The sequence below is a fragment of the Dreissena polymorpha genome, chromosome 2 (genome assembly GCF_020536995.1).
Source record: "Dreissena polymorpha isolate Duluth1 chromosome 2, UMN_Dpol_1.0, whole genome shotgun sequence".
Taxonomy (NCBI): domain Eukaryota; kingdom Metazoa; phylum Mollusca; class Bivalvia; order Myida; family Dreissenidae; genus Dreissena; species Dreissena polymorpha.
Window position 1 is genome coordinate 129,501,069 of NC_068356.1, and position 17,423 is coordinate 129,518,491.

Below are 17,423 nucleotides of genomic sequence, written 5' to 3' on the forward strand. Positions count from 1 at the left end.
ACAAACAGCCCTTGTTTAACTCTGTCACTGAATACTGCAAAAAATGGTTTTGAAAACACTAATAAACATTTTTGGGGGATTTTCAGTAAAATACTTCAGAGACTATGGTTTTATTCATTAAATGATACATGTTAATGTTCAATCTGGTCCTTCAGACATATTTCTTAATAAATAGTTCTGTGTGCATTTCTTTGTACTAAATTATATATAAAATTTCAGAAATCTTTAGAGAAGGTGGCCCTGCTCTACAATAGAGACCGCCTGCATTTCTCTCTGGATGTGGGTGGGGACCGGCTATGTCAGATTGCCGAGGGCGAGACATTTCAAATAGATGGGAACCAGAAGGGTCAGCTGACCTACAGAGTTGGGCTCAGATTCATCGGCGGAATGTTTGGATCCTTCCAACAGTGGATCCTCTTTGACTTTGGCGAAGAGCCGGTGCTGTGTCGTAAAATCTCTGTCGAAATCGGCGACCAATCATCACACGAGAAGGTGAAAACCTTGCGCCAGCAGCTTCACTTTGATCATTGGACGTCACTGAATCGGGAGATTATCAAGCAAGAACAGCTGCAGGAAAATGAGGAGAAGTTGATACTAAAGTACAAGGAGCCAGCGTCATCCTCAACTGCCATTACAGGGACCACGGTATCCAAGGAGCTCAATCAGCATAACTACAGGGGAAAGATGCACAAGCTGCTGGAGCTGGAGGAAATCACGAGATGTCAAATCATCTCCAGGTAAGCAATCAATAACGAGATGTCAAATCTTCCTCAGGTGAGCAATCCATCACGAGATGTCAAATCATCTCCAGGTGAGCAATCAATAACGAGATGTCAAATCATCTCAAGGTGAGCAATCAATAACGAGATGTCAAATCATCTCCTGGTGAGCAATCAATAACGAGATGTCAAATCATCTCCAGGTGAGCAATCCATCACGAGATGTCAGATCATCTCCAGGTGAGCAATCAATAACGAGATGTCAAATCAACTCCAGGTGAGCAATCCATCACGAGATGTCAGATCATCTCCAGGTGAGCTATCGTTCAGATGTCAAATCATCTCCAGATGAGCGATCAATCACGAGATGTCAAATCATCTCCAGGTGAGCTATCATTCAGATGTCAAATCATCTCCAGGTGAGCTATCATTCAGATGTCAAATCATCTCCAGGTAAGCAATCAATCACGAGATGTCAAATCATCTTCAGGTGAGCTATCATTCAGATGTCAAATCATCTCCAGGTGAGCAGTCAATCTCGAGATGTCAAATCATCTCCAGGTGAGCTATCATTCAGATGTCAATTCATCTCCAGGTGAGCTATCATTCAGATGTCAATTCATCTTCAGGTGAGCTATCATTCAGATGTCAAATCATCTCCAGGTAAGCAATCAATCATGAGATGTCAAATCATCTTCAGGTGAGCTATCATTCAGATGTCAAATCATCTCCAGGTGAGCAATCAATCTCGAGATGTCAAATCATCTCCAGGTGAGCTATCATTCAATTGTCAAATCATCTCCAGGTGAGCTATCATTCAGATGTCAAATCATCTCCAGGTAAGCAATCAATCAAGTGATGTCAAATCATCTCAAATCAAATGAAACTTGATTATTTTGTCAGGTCACTTATCAAGTTCCATTTGATATCTTTAAAAAATATTACTAAGTTCAAGAACCTTACAAAATATCTACATGCATAATGAGTTAGAGTATCAAGTTATTATGACTGACTTTTAAAGTATTACACTTGCATTACTTCCAAGAATGGTGAATACAACATATTATTGGTTTCCTTCTATTTCAGCTACAACCTCTGTGTGCAGATTGAGTGTATGAAGGCAATACAGGACAATACATATGTGTTTGCTTCTAATGGTGAACTGTTTGCCAAGGTCCCATTGCTGGAAAATCTGACAGAAGACACCGATGCAGGGCGACTCATTCTAACCAGTGTACGCAAGGTTCTGCTTGCCCCGCAGAACAATTCAACCAAAGTTGTGTACGAGTCGGTCATCTTAAGAGAGGAGAATTTCAACTTTGACGGTCGCGGGCGTGACTTCATTTATCTGTGTCTGTCTGCTGAATGCGTGAGGCGGCTCCAGTTGAAACCTGGCAGTAAGCTAGACGTAGAGATTCAGTTCCAGATGGACCGGCTTTTCTTCTGTCGTATGCACTCTGCTGTTGATCAGCTCATGAGTGAAGGCATTGTGTTTCCAGATGTGCCCAAGATTAACCCGCTGAGAAATGAGAAACACAATCTGAAAGTCAGGTATTAATGAATTAGCCATCTGACGTACTGATATGGGCTTTCTAACATCTGTTCAAGAAGATATTTGTACAATTTATGTGTTAATCTATAAAAAAAGTAATCAAAAGGACGATTTTCACTTGTCAATTATGAGCAAATAAATTTCCATTTTTAGCTCATCTATTTTTTGAAAAAAAATTATGAGCTATTGTCATCACCTTGGCGTCGGCGTCGGCGTCGGCGTCGGCGTTGGCGTTGGCGTCGGCGTCCGGTTAAGTTTTGCGTTTAGGTCCACTTTTCTCAGAAAGTATCAATGCTATTGCATTCAAACTTGGTACACTTACTTACTATCATGAGGGGACTGGGCAGGCAAAGTTAGATAACTCTGGCGTGCATTTTGACAGAATTATGTGCCCTTTTTATACTTAAAAAATTGAAAATTTTGGTTAAGTTTTGCGTTTAGTTCCACTTTTCTCAGTAAGTATCAATGCTATTGCATTCAAACTTGGTACACTTACTTACTATCATGAGGGGACTGGGCAGGCAAAGTTAGATAACTCTGGCGTGCATTTTGACAGAATTATGTGCCCTTTTTATACTTAAAAAAATGAAAATTTTGGTTAAGTTTTGCGTTTAGTTCCACTTTTCTCAGTAAGTATCAATGCTATTGCATTCAAACTTGGTACACTTACTTACTATCATGAGGGGACTGGGCAGGCAAAGTTAGATAACTCTGGCATGCATTTTGACAGAATTATGTGCCCTTTTTATACTTAGAAAATTGACAATTTTGGTTAAGTTTTGTGTTTAGGTCCACTTTATTCCTACAGTATCAAAGCTATTGCTTTCATACTTGCAAGATTTATGAACTATCATAAGGGGACGGTGCAGGCAAAGTTATGTAACTCTGACTGGCATTTGGACGGAATTATGGGCCCTTTATACTTAGAAAATTGAAAATTTGGTTAAGATTTATGTTTTGGTCCACTTTACCCCTAAAGTATCATAGATATTGCTTTCATACTTGGAACACTCACAAACTATCATAAGGGTACAGTAAAAGGACAAGTTGCATAACTCTGGTTGTCATTGTTACGGAATTATGGCCCTTTTTTGACTTAGTAACTTTTAATATATGGTTAAATTTTGTGTTTCGATCCACTCGAAGTATCAAGGCTATTGCTTTCAAACTTCAAATACTTACATGCTATCATGAGGTAACTGTACCTGGCAACTTGAATTTTACTTTGACCTTTGAATGACCTTGACTCTCAAGGTCAAATTATTAAATTTTGCTAAAATTGCTATAACTTCTTTATTTATGATTAGATTTGATTGATACTTTGATGAAACTACTCTTACCTGACATACCACAATAGACTTCACCCAAACCATCCCCCGTGCCCTCCCCCCCTGCCCCGTGCCCTCCCCCTCCCCCCCCCTAATTTTTTTTTTTTTTTTTTTTTTTTTTTTAAGATCATCTCACAAATGACCACCACACCCTCACACTATACCCCCCCCCCCACCCCCCCACCCCACCCCCCCCCCCCAATTTTTTTTTTTTTTTTTTTTTTTTTTTTTTTTTTTTTTTTTAAGATCATCTCACAAATTATCACCACACCCTCACACTATACCCCCCCCCCCCAATTTTTTTTTTTAAACAGTTATGTTTGAAATACCGTCCAACCATCGCACCCAACCCCCCCCCCCCCCCCCCCCCCCCCCCCCCCCCCCCCCCCCCCCCGATTTTTTTTTTTTTTTCGCTTTTTTGGAAGATAATGTAATAAATGTCCACAACCCCACACTATACACCCCTCTTCACTCCACTCCTCCCTCCTTTGTAATTGAAAATGAGAGTCCCTTCACCTTTAAAAAGAAAATAGATGAGCGGTCTGCACCCGCAAGGCGGTGCTCTTGTTATCTTTATGGCTGTATAAGAATACTATAATTAATGTTTTTTATGTAAACAGGCACGTTTGGGACGTTTGTGGAATGTTGATTATTCCTAAAGCAATAGTTTGGGAGAAATTTAAATTATTTGTGACAAAGCTAAGAATAAGTAATTTACCATGGATAGAATTCAATGTGATTTAAATTTGTATTTAAAAGATAGAGATTTTTAAAGTTTTCAGGAACACTCTTGGTTGGTCTGTTAGTCTTTTTCAAATGATTGAAAAAAAGGTTGAGTATCGGGTATCCAACAATTCCACATTTTTCAAGGGATTTTGTATCCTTGATGATCCACACTTAATTTGTTGCCCTTGAACACAGCTGAAATATCAGTGCAGAGGAATAATTCATGTGTTTGAAAAAGCTTTTGTCTTTGTTCTCTTATCATGACTCCTTTTGATTAAGTTAGAATATATTGCTTTATATTGTTTATTGGTTGGTAAGTCTGTTGAAAGGTCTTTTGTTCTGGATACCAATCTTTTTAGCCTGGTATCTAGAGGACACTTTGACCTATGACCAAGGAAATTTGTATGATGGTAGTGTTTTTCCCAGGAGGGCAAAGGGGCATGGCGCATTACTTTCAAAAAGGGCATTTTAGCGCGCAGTTTAGGCAAAAAGGGGCAAAAACGTTCCCTGAATACCTGAATTACGGGGAAACATGTAATCGCATCAGAAGCAGTTGTGGAAAAAATAACATTTAAACAAGCACATTTAATGGTCATTGATGTATTTAACTTACTATGATTTATATTAATATATTTACCTTGCAATGTACATTTAAGTTCCATGCTGTTTCAATAAACTGTACAGCACGACAAACATAATAAAGCAATATATGCATATGAATCTGATTATACCCAGATCCACTAACATATAAATGAAACCATGTTTGTCTTATCCCATTTTCTAACAATAATCTTGCCAGATGTTTAAAATAACATTGCAAGTAAATTGACCGATAACAATATGCAAACACGCGTTTCCGTGACATACATCCACCGAGTAGATTACAAATAAATAAATAATGTTGTTGTTGCTATCTAAAACATTTTTATGCATCGTTGATTATCACAGACATTTCATTAATTCCTTCTTAATGTATAACCTCCATCGTTAATTTGATCGTTTAAGACGTTATTTGCCTTTTTGCCGAGTCACAATTTAATTCTGTATAGTCCACCATGTTGTTAAAATGTCAAATGATGTAAGTGACAGGTGCGCATAGCAACGTTAAATCGTATACGCGATTCGCATTTTGTTAAATTAGTATACGTCTCAGTAATTATTTCAATAATTAGATCTAATTATTTTAAAGACGAAAACGATTAAGAATAAATTTGTTTGTGTTTTTGAATGTAATTATGCGTAAAAATATATGTTTTGATATAACTGAATAATGCATGCAATGCACAATTGCCACGAGAATAACATCGAGTTTTTCATCAAAAGTCTCCAAAGTAACGATTTTAGCGTGAAGGAGTACACATTGCCGATCGAAAAGTGCGCTTGGTATAACATAGCCTCTGGCATTATCGATTGATACTGACACGGGGTTATTCACGCATGACTAATTCACAGCTTTGGAGCAGTCAGTAAGACCAACCTAAATCAAGCACTGTAATAGATTAAATCTTGTCAATTAATAAAGTCCATTAGACGTTGACATCTCTTGAGTAAATCAAGCACAGTCGGAGCGTCATAGACAATCAAGGAAGCTGATTTTATGGACCAAGTTAGATCGTAAGGCAATAAAGATGTTATCGATAAGGGCGCGCGTGGCGAAATTTGCCTTTGAAAAAAAAGGGCGCGTGGCGAAATTTGCCTTTGAAAAGGGCAGCGTGGCGATCCAGGAGGGCGGTGTGGCTTTTCGCCACACTGAAATGGCCTGGGAAAAACACTAGATGGTGACTTTTGACGAAAGAATACATTTATTGATTTTGAATCAACAGGTCAAAGGTCATGGTCACAGGGACTTGTCACTGTAAATTTGTTTTCTAAGAGAGAATGCAAATGCTCTTACCTATGATCATGAACATTAGTAAAGTGTTTTTTTCTGAGAAAGGGAAGATGCTTATAATTTTGGGGTTACCTTTTTAAAAGTCAAGGTCTTAGGGTCTTGGAACAAGAAATGTTTTTTTTTCCCTACCGGTTTCAATGGTATGAAGAGTTCTTCATATTTTTTCATAAAACTTGAAACATGGATAGATGGCAATATCGAGATTATGCACGTCATTTCATTTTGGTCCTACATCAAGAATTCTGGTTGCTATGGCAACAAATAGACTAGAAATACTGCTAAAAAGGTGGTTTTCTGGATCCTGCGATAACTTTAAAAGTTCTTCATATTTTTCATGAAACTTGAAACATGGATAGATGGCAATATGGAGATTATGCACGTCATTTCATTTTGTTCCTACATCAAGAATTCTGGTTGCTATGGCAACAAATAAAAAAATTATTCTGACAATGGTGTAATTTCTGACAATGGTGGAGCCGGTAGGGGACATAAATTGCTTGGCAATAGTCTTGTTTTTACTACATTTTGAAAAATCTTTGACCTGCAGTAATTAAGATTGGTAGTTACATGGGAGGTAAAGGAAGCACATTTTTTGGTCACCCACCACTATAGTGGAGGACATACACTGCAACTCCAATATATCACGGTCCGTTATATCGCGTTGTCCAATATATCGCGAATCGGCTATGGCTCCCAAAAATCTGATGAGCATAATCTTTAAATAACATGCTTTAAAATCTGAGAATTTGATCAGATAAAATCCATTTCAAAGTTGTATTTTACCTTTTTTTTCACCCACCTTAGTTTCTGTTTAATCCGACATTCATAATCCAGTTTTAACCAGATTGTTTGCTCTCATTGTACACCACTCTAGCACCTTTGTACTGCGATAAACAATAATCCAACTTGTCAAACATCACAGGTCATTTTGGGTGTTAACCATTCTCTATTGAATTTGCTTTGAACTGCCGAAACGCACCAGCAAACACATGAAGGTGTATACATTTATAACTGTAATTGTCACAAGTCAATACTGACCTATCTCAGCAATCTTTGCGCTTTAGATACAGTGTAAATTATTTGATTTTAATTGAGAGGTGAATCATGTCCTTCAGTTTGTCAAACTTTCCATGCTTTTCATGAGGTGAATGACTCATTTTGTAAATGGGTCTAATTTGTGCATGCTTTCTTGAACAATAACATTTGACAATGGTGTTTCGGATTACAAATTTAATTATATGCATTTCAAAATACTTACATGGAATAATGATTTGTGTTATACCAATGAATAACATATGGATGTAACACAAATCAATATGGTAAGTAAATAGTGTGTTTTGAGATTGCAAAACTATGCTAATGCATACATATAGATGATGAATAACTTGACAATTTATATCGCGCTCCGGATATATCACGGTGGCAATCTTTGGATCCCTTCAACCGCGATATATTGGAGTTGCAGTGTATTGTTTTTGCCCTGTCTGTTGGTTTGTGTGTTTGTTTGTTTGCCCCAACTTTAACATTTGCAATAACTTTTGCAATATTGAATATAGCAACTTGATATTTGGCATGCATGTGTATCTCGTGGAGCTGAACATTTTGAGTGGTGAAAGGTCAAGGTCATCCTTCAAGGTCAAAGGTCAAATATATAGCTTCAAAGTGGCACAAAAGGAGACATAGTGTTTCTGACAAACAAATATCTTGTTATTTTGAGGTCACCAAGTTTAAGTTAAAGGTCACATAGGTTTGTAATATTAGATTTTTTTGTCCATGTGGTGTCATGAGAAGGCATAGACCTGCAATCATGAAAATTGGTGTATTGCAGGGGGTTTTTTTTAGAAAAAGGGGAAGACGCTGGACGCTGGGTAAAAGGGGAAAATCGAGCGCGAAAGAGACATATTTGGGGAAAAAATACAAACTGTTCATTTCAATGTCTATAACTCACCTACAGACTTCAGGTGTTTTTTTAAGAAAAAGAGGCATGTCTCTGACCTTTTTGTTCTTAAGCACATGAACAAGTATGATATTAAAGTCAAAGTCCTAAATAAAGTTGCAGGTGTAGATCTAATAATGGGAAATGTTTTCAACTGGGGCCGGGGAACGATGTCAATATTATGATTTCAATTTCATGATGAATGGGTTGACGATCTAGATCTGCTACAGTATTGGAAGGGAAAGGTGCGGCAGCTGCCGATTGTCTACTTTCACTTTCACAATAATCCGACAGTATTAATCGATGTTGATTACATGTACCTCCGAATCCTGCTGGGTTTCAACGATTTTTGATGATTCATTCTTAAAAAATGCGTCAACGCAATTAATATTTTCCGAGTCCGAACGTTTTATTTTGTTCGTGTATGAACGCCAATTGTGAGACTTTTTTTCTGTTTTAACGTTTATATCTTGGCTTTCACATAACCCGGATGAAAATTTGACTGGTTTCCGGTAATTAATTGACGAAACACCCTTCTCGCGCAAGACCGGAATCCAGTAAAATAGTCACATGATTAATACGATTAGTTGCCCGGTTTCCATGACGTAATTTAAGAGCTATATATAGAATCACTGGGATTCCCAGATTTGAGTGTTCGTCGGGAGAGAGAGAGAGAGTGAGATCGTTGTACAGGATAAGTGTCGACTTCCCAAAAGAAAAAAACAACATTTCTTTGAGGGTAAAATATTATATTTTGGTGAAAAATTATATTTTTGGAGGGGAAATGGTATTTTTAGGGGAAAAATTCTGGTAGGGGAAGACGGCGTCACTTTCTTAGTAAAAAAAACCCCTGTATTGGCTACTTGGATGGAAAGTAAGACACCTGTATCACCTGAGGTCATCAGGTTAAAGGTCAAGGTCACACAGCATATATCATGAAATTTCTGCAAATCGGGCAATTTGTGCCATCCACCTCACTCCCACCGTGGACAAATTTTTGTGAGCGTGGAAAATCACCGCGATCGGAAGGTGTTTGCATCATGATAGATAGCGTCGACAGTGGCTGAACACCCCGGGCGTTATCGGGAAATTGATCTCACGGTGGACCCCTATGATCGCGGTGGACCACCGCGGCCTCGGTAGTTCGCGGTGAAATACAGGTAAATGTGAATGAACATGTTTATTTCGATATTGCAGACCATATAATTTTTGCAAAGTTCTAAAATGTTTTGTTACAATTGTATGTACATTTGTATACATTGTAACTTGATTGTTAACAATCGTCATCATTTTCTATTGTTTACCCTCGTTCCAAAATCATTTGACATGTCGTACATCGTGATGTGCTTTATGTTTTGTTTCTACAGATTCTGCATGTAGATTTACTTGTTGTTTATTTAAAGAATTTTTTTTTGTTTAAAATTTCGGAAATGCTTTCTCGTTTGTACACGTATAGCTTGCAATATCCGGACAAACGGCACCTGGACTATCGGCACCCTATTGAAAGTTACCGGTCATAGCTATACATATGGACAGAATCGTTGCGATAAAAAGTACCATCTCCGTGTATTGTGGTGTTTTCAAATTATATATTGTATACATGTACATATATTTTGTTTGGGTAATGGTGAGGTTTATCGGCCGCGCTTGAAGTGATACATCGGATGCACCAGTTTTAATTTTTAATCGATTCACACTTGTAATTGTTTAAAACAAGCGACGACGGTTAAACGTTTCGTTAACAAAATTTGCAAATTCAGAACATTTAAAAATCGGTGAAACGAAACATATTTGTTAATTGTGACGACACATAGCGGTAATTACGGGGATAATTAGTTGATAGCAATTACATTTTTATTTTATCAAGCAATGTTCAACGTAATCTAATTGCAGAAAACAAAAAGTGTGAAAAACAAAACCAGCCGACAATATTCGCGGCGATTTTTAATTATGACAATTAAATAATAATTTGCGAAAAATAATGAAGATCTAACAGTTACTGATAATTGGTAAAGCAGGGGGAGATAAAATAAATGTTTAATGTATCACTTCTGTCGGACACTGATTGAGAAAAACGCTCTAGGCCACGATGTCGCACAAGTTAATTGACGCGTGTTTGCCAATACACAGGGTCGAGTGTGTACACAGTAATCTCGATTCCGATTTTTCCTGTTTGATGGCTTGATTTGCACGCGTTTTGCACTCTCCGGAAAACTTGTAGAGGCAAACTTTTGTTTATGTCGTCGGATAAAATAATCACCATTTTTTCTTGTTAATTTTAAGAAATGTTAATGCAGCATCAACATACTAATACAATATCGCGTAAAGAGAAAAATAATGCATTTAATGTCAACCGTTATTTCGTTTGACAACGGATCAATTTAATTTCCTGCAACGATATCTATTCATACGACACACGAACACTAAATTCGATCTTAATAAAAAAGACAGTTCCGCTCGGTAAAATATCGTGTATACTTTTTTTAATAAACAACTGGTAACAAGATGACCTGTTAATTCTTTTCAGCTCAATTGTCTTTGATATTTGTAAATTGTTTAGAGGTGTTATTAAACCAATTAGCAGATAACGTTAATCAATCCACACTTATATTATGTCACTATTATTTATTGTGCTGTAACATTGTATTATGTTTATGCAATAAAATTTTGGACTTCGACTTGGTTTGATCACACAGTTTGTTGACAGTATTTATAAATCATCTCTTTCACCAAAGCAATTAGCGGATTAGACGAATTAGTTCAACAAGGTGCTGACGGGCTTTATCGATCGCATTTAATCGGGTGCCGTTTGTACGGGTATACAATTAAATCGGGTGCCGTTTGTCCGGGTATACAATCAAATCGGGTGCCGATTGTCCGGGTCGACAAATTTACAGGGTGCCGACTGTCCGTGTATGCAAAAAAACACTGGATGCCAATTGTCCGGGTGCCGTTTGTCTTGATACCGCAAGCTATACGTGCACAAACGAGAAAGCATTTCCAAAATTTTAACAAAAACAATTCTTTAAATAAACAACAAATAAATCTTCACGCAGAAACTGTAGAAACAAAATATAAAGTACATCACGCTCGATGTACGACATGTCAAATGATTCTGGAATGAGGGTTAACAATAGAAAAATTGACGATTGTTAATAATCAAGTTACAATGTATACAAATGTACATACAATTGTAACAAAACATTCTAGAACTTTGCCAAAATTATACAGTCTGCAATATGGAAATATACATATTCATTCACATTTACCTGTATTTCACAGCGAACCACCGAGGCCGCAGTGGTCCACCGCGATCATGGTGGTCCACTGTGAGTTCAATTTCCCGATAACGCAGAGACTGACACCGTAATTTTCCACGGCGAAATCACCGTGTTCAACGGTGTATCGTGGTGAGATAGTAATTGTCCACTCTGGGCTGAATCACGGTGATGCAATGTGGATGGCAGAAATCGCGCTAGACGTAGTGTATCTAGAGAGTTTGATTGATCACATCAATTTATCAAATAATCAACTTCACAGGGATGATTTTGTTGCAAATCAGGGGGTAATATATGTTTAACTAATATCCCTTGTTTGATCTGCATAGTTTCCATTTTCAGTTCGTCAGTTTTGAACGCGGACCAGATGGCTGCTGTTCGTCACATTGTAGCGGAGAGGACTGGTTACACTCCACCTTTTGTATTGTTTGGTCCGTTTGGAACTGGAAAAACTGAGACAATCGCCCAGGCAACCATGGTGCTTCTGAAGGAAACCCAAAACACCAGGATCCTTATATGTGCACAGTCAAACAGGTGACGCCATTTTTAATTCTATAATAATGACATCATGTTTGAAAAAAAAAGTCAAGTAAACATGTGCGATACAATTCATGTCTCCAGTGATCCACCCTTTCCGGAGTTATTCCTGAACAAAGCAGTCTTGGGTATATGTCTCATTTGGGACAATTCTCTAGTTTACAATATATAATGTTATTATATTATATAATATATTATTATATTAGTAAACATAAAATTGTGCAAATTTGAGCCCTTAGGTTTTTGTGATTGTTAAGAAGCCTTAATTCAACATGTTATCATTCTATTTGATTTACTTAACAAAGTTCCTTTTTCTTTTGGATTTTAGTGCTGCAGATCTGTACATTCTGAAGCACCTGGACAGCTACCTGAAGAAGATGGGCAACGTGTCTCAGCTGTGCCGCGTGTATCATCGTGAGCGACGCGTGTTCACAGTGGCCAGCGAGGTGAAGAAGTACTGCAGACTTTCCCCTGACGGAGACTCCTTCAAGATGCTCACTGCCGAGGACATCGAGAAGTGTAGGGTGGTCATAGTGACTGTGACCACTTCCCTGGAGCTCGCAAGGTGAGTGAGTTATTGGCAGTTTTCAGTATAGGTGTGGGATGAGTTTATATTTTTGTTTCATTTCCTCCTGTTGGAAAGGAAGAATGAAGATAATTGGGCAAAGAGCATTAAACTTCCATGATAATTTATTATACCCCCATTACCATTGGTAATGGGGGCTATATAGGAGTCACTTTGTCGGTCTGTCCCGAAATTTCATCCGATCTTCACCAAACTTGGTCAGAAGTTGTATCTAAATGATGTCTGGTTGAAGTTTGAATATGGGTCATGCCAGGTCAAAAACTAGGTCAGGGGTCACTTAGTGTGTTTAAAACTGAAAGTTTGTCCGGACCATAACTATGTCATTTATCGTTAGATTTTTAAATGACGTGGTACATTTGTTCACCATCATGGGATGGTGTGTGGTGTGAAAAAAGTACATCGATATCTCAAAGGTCAAGGTCACACTTGGAGTTCAAAGGTCAAATGCTTGTCCGGGCCATTACTTTGTCACTTATTGTGAGATTTTAAAATCATTTGGCAAATTTGTTCACCATCATTGGACGGTGTGTAGCGCGAAAGAATTACGTCGATATCTCCAAGGTCAAGGTCACACTTTGAGTTCAAAGATCATAAATGAGCTTGTCCAGGCCATAACTATGTCATTCATTGTAAGATTTTTAAGTGATATGGCACATTTGTTCACCATCATTGGACAGTGTTATGCGCAAGAATTACTTCGATATCTCCAAGGTCAAGGTTACACTTTAAGTTCAAAGGTCAAAAATGGCCATAAATGAGCTTGTCCGGGCCATAACTATGTAGTTCATTGTGAGAATTTAAAATTATTTGGCACATTTGTTCACCATCATTGGACGGTGTGTCGCGCGAAAGAATTATGTTGATATCTCCAAGGTTAAGGTCACACTTTGAGTTCAAAGGTCAAAAATGGCCATCAATGAGCTTTTCCAGGCCATTACTATTTCGTTCATTGTGAGATTTAAAAATCATTTGGCACATATGTTCACCATTATTGGACGTTTTGTTGTGCAAAAGAATTACATGGATATCTCCAAGGTCAAGGGCACACTTTTAGTTCAAAGGTAAAAAATTGCAATAAATGATCTTGTCTGGGCCATAACTATGTCATTAATTGTGAGATTTTAAAATGACTCTGTACATTAATTTTGTTCACAGTCATTGGACGGCGTGTCATGTGAAAGAATTCAAGAGTTCAAAGATCAAAATGGCTATAAATGATAATGGCATAAGAATTCTTTAAAATTCCCATAAATTAGATTCTCTTGTTTTGTGAAGACAGCATGCAAAATAGTCTGTGTCAATGCGGGACGTGGGGTTATACATCACGTCTGTGACAAAGCTCTAGTATTTAAAATGACAGGTTTTGGTAAACCAGTAAATGGGGTACATGGAGGAGAATCAAAACCAAAACTATTGGTATCTGCCGAAACATGAATAAAGAAGCGATATCTAGAAATATTAATTGTATTTTCTATAATTTTTCTCCTATTTGGAAGCAATGAAAAAAATAGTAACCATAACAAGCTGCCAATTTGATTTGCTTGTTATCAAATAGATCTTGTAAAGAATTTCAACAAATTATCCTGGACATAGAATTCAAATTGATCAAACGTTACAGACTTGACCTGGTAAAGATACATTACAAATTATTCAATGACAAATAGCGTGAGCATGCATGTCTGAGAATGTACATTGACTCCCAACTCTTGCTATTCCCATCCAGCCTGGGCCTGCAGGGCAAGTTCACCCACATCTTCATAGATGAGGCTGCCCAGACTCTGGAGTGTGAGAGCCTCATGCCACTGACCCTGGCCACAGAGAAGACTTGCATCGTGCTGGCAGGAGACCATCAGCAGATTAGTCCCAGGGTCTACAGTACAGAGGCAAAGTAAGTACCTATAGGATAACCGCCCAAACCAATCTAACCTTCCTTACCCTGTGTCTACAGCGCAGAGGCAAAGTGAGTACCTATAGGACAGTGTTTTTTTTTCACCTATAGGGGAATGGTGGCGGGGCCCGTCCAAAGGGGAAAAAGCGTCGTTTTTTAGGAAAAGGGGAAAATTAAGAAGTCATTCTTATATATGTAATGATATTTATTATATGAATAAACATGTATGTATGAATGTAATATTCACAGCTGAATGTCTCTGTTCTTTTTCTTAAATATATATCAATGATTTGTTCAACATTAGTTTCAGTCAGTTCAGCCGTCATGCTTAGTATCAGTTTTCCAAGCCAATTAGAGACTAATTGGGATTTTTTAATCAATAAAATGGCAAATGTGAGCATTTTTTATCAAATAAATGGGCCAAATTGGAATGTTTTTATCAACAAATATTGACACAATATAGATACATCAGGCCTTTTCTTGGCCATTTTGGAAAAAAAATTAATTCATGAAGTCCACTGATTTGGGAAAACCTAATTTAATATAACTCTTTATAATAATAAAAAATCATATTAATTATAGATATATACCTTGTTAGTTGTTTATAAAATGAATTTGAGATATATCTGTCATGAGGCAGTTGTTTTTTTTACTTTTGGAGGAGATTTTTTCAAAAAAATTGGGGGAAAATATCTTCTATTTTTCGAGGGGAATGGGGCCGAATATCGGCCCCTAAATTGCCATAAAAAAACACTGTAGGATAACCCCCAAACCAATCTAACCTTCCTTACCCTGTGTCTACATCGCAGAGGCAAAGTGAGTACCTATAGGATCACCCCCCAAACCAATCTAACCTTCCTTACCCTGTGTCTACATCGCAGAGGCAAAGTGAGTACCTATAGGATCACCCCCCAAACCAATCTAACCTTCCTTACCCTGTGTCTACATCGCAGAGGCAAAGTGAGTACCTATAGGATCACCCCCCAAACCAATCTAACCTTCCTTACCATGTGTCTACAGCGCAGAGGCAAAGTGAGTACCTATAGGATAACCCCCCAAACCAATCTAACCTTCCTTACCCTGAGTACTTATAGGATAAACCACAAAACCAACCCAACCCCCTTACCTTGTGTTTAAAGGGTTGAGGCTAAGTGAGTTCATATAGGATAACCTCCCCAAACCAACCCAACCCAACCCCCCCCCCCCTTGCCCAGTGTTTACAGGGTTGAGGCTAAGTGAGTTCATATAGGATAACCTCCCCAAACCAACCCAACCCAACCCCCCGCCCCCCTCTTGCCCAGTGTTTACAGGGTTGAGGCTAAGTGAGTTCATACAGGATAACCTCCCCAAACCAACCCAACCCCCCCCCCCCCTTGCCCAGTGTGTACAGGGTTGAGGCTAAGTGATTTCATATAGGATAACCCCCCAAAACCAACCCAACCCCCCCCCCCCTTGCCCAGTGTTCACAGGGTTGAGGCTAAGTGAGTTCATATAGGATAACCTCCCCAAACCAACCCAACCCCCCCTCTTGCCCAGTGTTCACAGGGTTGAGGCTAAGTGAGTTCATATAGGATAACCCCCCAAAACCAATCCAACCCCCCCCCCGCCCCTTGCCCAGTGTTCATAGGGTTGTGGCTAAGTGAGTTCATATAGGATAACCTCCCCAAACCAACCCCCTCCCCTTGCCCAGTGTTTACAGGGTTGAGGCTAAGTGAGTTCATATAGGATAACCCCCCAAAACCAACCCAACCCCTCCTTGCCCAGTGTTCACAGGGTTGAGGCTAAGTGAGTTCATATAGGATAACACCCCAAAACCAACCCAACTCCCCCCCCCCCCTTGCCCAGTGTTCACAGGGTTGAGGCTAAGTGAGTTCATATAGGATAACCCCCCAAAACCAACCCAAGCTACTTTAGGGCGTGTTTACATCTTTGGGGCTCATCCTCTTTGCCTTTCAATAGATGACTGTACAAGCCTAGCCCCATGTACTTATCCCACTGGACTGTACTCCTATCACACCTTTTCATGATTACAGGAACCAGAAGTTCCACCAGTCCCTACTAGAGCGCCTGTACAACTACTACGACTCGCACTCAAGCCAGATCAACACTGAGAGCCCCCTGAACATCCTTCTCAGCATCAACTACCGCTCCAAGATGGAGATCCTCCGCTTCATCTCTGCCGTCTTCTATGGCGGTCCAGAAGTCTTGCAATCTGAGGCCAACATTCCCTCGGTGGTGGATATAACGCCCCTGGTGTTTCATGCCGTTCAGGGCCAGGAGGTGCAGAACGAGTACAGCGTGTCATACCACAACATGTCCGAGGTACAGGAGATTGTGGAGCGGGTGGCTGACCTGTATCAGGTGTGGCCTGAAGAGTGGGGGCCCAAGAATGCCAGCGAGATTGGTATTGTTACACCATACGCTGATCAGGTACTGTCCATATAAATGAGTGTTGTCCCATATTTTCTGCCTAAATTGGATTTTCTCTAAGAAGAGACTATCTTTGGTCAGCTTACGAAATCTGAATATTGCTGGCTAGGTACAGTGTGTGATAATTATATTGATATTTGGTTTTTTATGTTTAAAAATATATATACTTTCGATTTAATTTTTTTATATGAATATTTATTGTTTCACTTTTATAATACCATGGTTGTATTCACATTACATGTTATGAGAAATGAAAGAACCTTGAATTCCTGCTTGAATGATGTAGCTTTCAATGGTATGACTTTTCTGCTAATTTAAAATGGTATGCACCATAAAGATAAGAAATGCTTATTGCATCATAAAATTGTCAAAATACATTACTTATGTTTATAAATAACAGGTCCAGCTGATCCGTAAAAAGCTACGAGAGAAAAATGTAGCCTTGAAGCAGGTGGTTGTTGAGAGAGTCCAAGGTGTACAGGGTAAGATTTGGAGCTGATTAGTTGAACCTTCAATCATTCCTCAAAACATTGAGAGTTTAAATGTGGTTTG

At 38.7% G+C, this 17,423-nt stretch overlaps 1 protein-coding gene across 1 annotated transcript in view; it reads left to right on the forward strand.

The window, feature by feature from the left end:
* Positions 1 to 17,423, forward strand: part of LOC127870077 (helicase with zinc finger domain 2-like) — a 107,793-nt gene that overhangs the window by 74,477 nt on the left and 15,893 nt on the right. Inside the window, 7 exon segments of the mRNA XM_052412736.1 lie at positions 220 to 737; positions 1,806 to 2,270; positions 11,773 to 11,964; positions 12,296 to 12,532; positions 14,277 to 14,441; positions 16,475 to 16,871; positions 17,272 to 17,353. Coding sequence (XP_052268696.1) covers positions 220 to 737; positions 1,806 to 2,270; positions 11,773 to 11,964; positions 12,296 to 12,532; positions 14,277 to 14,441; positions 16,475 to 16,871; positions 17,272 to 17,353 — 2,056 coding nt within the window.